A 3373-nucleotide genomic window follows, 5' to 3' on the forward strand; every position below is an offset into this window, starting at 1 on the left:
AGTCTTCTTCATCCCAGAAAATAGCAAGCCCATCCTTCCAGCTGTTCAGGCCCCAAACTTTGGACTCCCTTTCTACTCTTTTGTCTCTCATCCCGCATCCAACCATCAGCGGTTCCTGCTGAGCCCACCTCCAAATAGGCCCCAAATCCGACCCAGCTCAGCCTCTGGTCTCTGGCTGGATTATTCCGGGAGCCTCCTCATCGGGCCCTTCTTCACACATCAGCTAGTGGGACTCCTTAGAAACCTTCCACAGTGCTCATCTTTGTTTAAAACCCTCCAGCACCTTCCTATAGTACACAGTGAAAACCCGAGTCCTCCTTCGCTGTAAGGACCCCGTGACCAGCCCCCACCCCACCCCACAGACCTCATCTCTCACTTCCCTACCCCTCCCTCACCTCCTCCATCTGCACTGAGCTCCTGGCTATTTCTAGAGCGCACAGATGTGCCCCTGGGACTCTCCCAGCAGCCCGCTTGGCTGGTTCCTTCCCCTCTGAGGCTTTGCTTACCTGTTACCTGCTCAGTTAGACCTTCTCCGAGCACCCAATTAAAAATGTCACCTCCAGCCCAGCACCTCCTGCCCTGGAATCCAGGTTGTTGCTTGGCTCTCCCAACTGGCTTGCACGCTCCATGAGAGCAGGTGGTGGTAGGTGGCTGTTCGTCGCTGCCTCCTTGTCTGTAGTAGGCAGGTGGAGAAGATGGAGGAATAAAGAAGTGAGTGCTTCTGTGTGCTGCTGGCCTGGGGTATTACATCTAACCCCCTCGTGAGTCTGCCCGCATCCGTCCCTGAGTAGCAAGACAGCCCAGGCAGATACGAGAGTCACTCTGGCAAGGACAGCTCCAGAGAAAGGACTCGGGCTGGGGGTTGAGGCATGGGTCCCGTAGGCCACCTGTGGGATTAGAATGCCTGTCCTCCAGTGCACCCAGTCTTTAGACTGCAGGTCGTGATGTCTGGAAAGAAGACAAGGAGACTTGAGTTATGTATTCTGTTTTTTTTAAAGACAGTAATCTGTTTTTACAGGGTTTTTTCCTCCTTTTAAAAAAAAATTCATCTTTTTCCAATAGGGATAAATGGGGCAAGTTGGAGGTGGGAGGCCATGGAACGGGTGCCATGCACACAGTGGGCTCATGAGGAAGACCATGGCCCATATGCTACCCCTGCCATGGGGCTTGAAGGAGGGAGGGCAGGGTGCTCTGGAAGCTTCTGCTGCAGGGAGGAGGGTGGAATGAAGGTAGAGAAAGTGGGGGGTGGGTGCCAGCCAGTGTGCGGCTACCAGTAGTGGGAGGGAGGACAGTCCTCACAGGAGAAAGGCCTGGGGCTTTCCTGGAACCAAGATAAGGCTCAGAGCTTTCTGCGTGAACAAGGACGTGCCTGGATGGTCAGGCGCATTGGTGGGCACACAGGTGGTCCAGCCCGCCGGCCCTGCCCTCCAAAGGTGGCACCTCTGGTTGGTGGCAGAGTTTGCCCAGTCCCTGGGCACATCCCTGGGTGTGTCTCTGGGTCTCAAGGGGCTGCATCGTTCTGCATTGGCTTAGGAAGTTGGTCTTTAAAGACGAATGCTTCCTCTTGTCTGTGACACTCATTCCCATCTTAATATAAATAAAATCTGTGAATTACATTATCTCTGGCCAGTTGCATCCTGATCAAAACCTTTTTATTTTTCATTATGGCAATTATACATTCACCCCTAGTTCTTAATTTAGATGAAAAACATACTTTTTGGGGAATTTCTGTAAAATACGCTCGAGTGTTTATTCTGCTGGGGTCTTCTTTAAAGTTTAGTGACCATCGCATCTCAGCATTTTGGCTAAGATCGAGTGTAAAGCTGGGTGACCCCAGGAGTAATTGTTCCCCCCCCACACCTGGCCTGTGCTGTTTCTAGTCGATAAACACCGCCATGAAGCACCTTTGCGAGATCCTCACCACGGATCCGGAGGGCGGGCCTGCCCATATCCCATTTGAGACTTTTTCCTACGTCTACGAATACTTGGCTGGATTAGACTCGGACATTCCTCCCGCGGAGACGGAGTCCTATCTTGCTACCTTAAAAGAAAACGTGTAAGTAGATAAGCACTGTGTGGGATTCAGGTATGTTGACCATTGGAGAATTTCCTTTCTCTCGCTTCTCTCTCTTCTGAGGTAACTTCGTTCCAACTAATCTGGACTTTGACAGAAGGTAAAGACACACAGCTGTGTTCCAAGATGTGTCTAAGTGCAGCTCTGTAGCTAAGACCATCAGCAAAAGAAAGCGACACCCCTGAATGCAGCCTCTCTTCACGTGTGGTTCAGACCCATGGGGAACTTTGGTTCAGGTTTCTTTAGGCTTCAGAAGGAGAAAATGTATCCTGTCATGAAGAAAAGTTTGTCCTAAACTTATCTTGATTCTTACGTATATAACATGTCAGATGGTTTTACATTGTAGCATGTTCAAAAGTGAGAATTCATTCTCCATGATGAAACATGGAAATTGATTATTGCTGGAGACAGCCTGACTGCGGTATCACAGGCGCAGTGTTACCTGCAGACATTTGAAGATGCTGTTGACCTCACTCACACAGTTCTGGATTTGATGAACTTATTACATGACATGTGACACACTGCATTTTTATATCGTGTTTACTCTGGAGGTGGAGGGTGAAGCTCCTTGGATGCTTTTGATTATTTCTCAGACTTACCCTTGAGCTAGAGTCTTCTTTCCCCAGTAAGTGGCCTCAGGCACCAACCCCTGTGACTGTGTTGCCATGTCTGTGCTCTTTTGACCTGCAAGATGCTCAGATGATTCTCCTGGCCTGGAAGGGTGGGGACATTCCTTTTGGGAGTTCCCATTTTCTTCTGGCTAAATGCAGACCCAATCCCTCTTTTTAGTCTTCCTCAAAAGGGCCATCACTCCTTTCTTTCCCCATGTCATTTATACTAAGGGGACAATTCTTGCCCTTTTGCCCCAGGCTGCAGGTGATTTAAGACTGGTTCCACTTTGGAGCGTGACTTCATGCTGATATTTGAATGTATTGTCCAGTGTTCTGATTACCCATAATGTTTTTTTAAAAGATTAATGAATCCTCCCTTTAAAGACTAGACTCAGAGTTAGAAGGAACGGGGCTCCTCTGTCCTGCAGAAGTGCTTCACTCGTTCATTCTTTAAACAGTACCAGGTGCCAGGTATGTGCCTGGTCCTGTCCTGCCTGTGGGGACATAGAGGAAAAGCAGCCTGGGCAGCAGTGGAGTGTTCTGAGAGGCAGCTGTGGCAACCCAGAGGGTGATACCCTCTGAGGGAGGGGTCTGGGGCTGTGGTACTGCAGAGGAGGGAGCTGACCTCAGGCTCGATCATGAAGGTGCCCTTGGTGGGTCCCTCTGAGGCTGGTGGCAGTGATGCTCA

At 50.0% G+C, this 3373-nt stretch overlaps 1 protein-coding gene across 1 annotated transcript in view; it reads left to right on the forward strand.

Moving 5' to 3' along the window:
• ROPN1L (rhophilin associated tail protein 1-like) overlaps positions 1-3373 on the forward strand; it is a 25727-nt gene that overhangs the window by 19865 nt on the left and 2489 nt on the right. The window contains exon 3 of the mRNA XM_008563245.1: positions 1881-2056. Coding sequence (XP_008561467.1) covers positions 1881-2056 — 176 coding nt within the window. The remainder of the gene's footprint in view (positions 1-1880; positions 2057-3373) is intronic.

This window comes from Galeopterus variegatus, unplaced genomic scaffold (assembly GCF_000696425.1).
Source record: "Galeopterus variegatus unplaced genomic scaffold, G_variegatus-3.0.2 Scaffold12980, whole genome shotgun sequence".
NCBI lineage: Eukaryota > Metazoa > Chordata > Mammalia > Dermoptera > Cynocephalidae > Galeopterus > Galeopterus variegatus.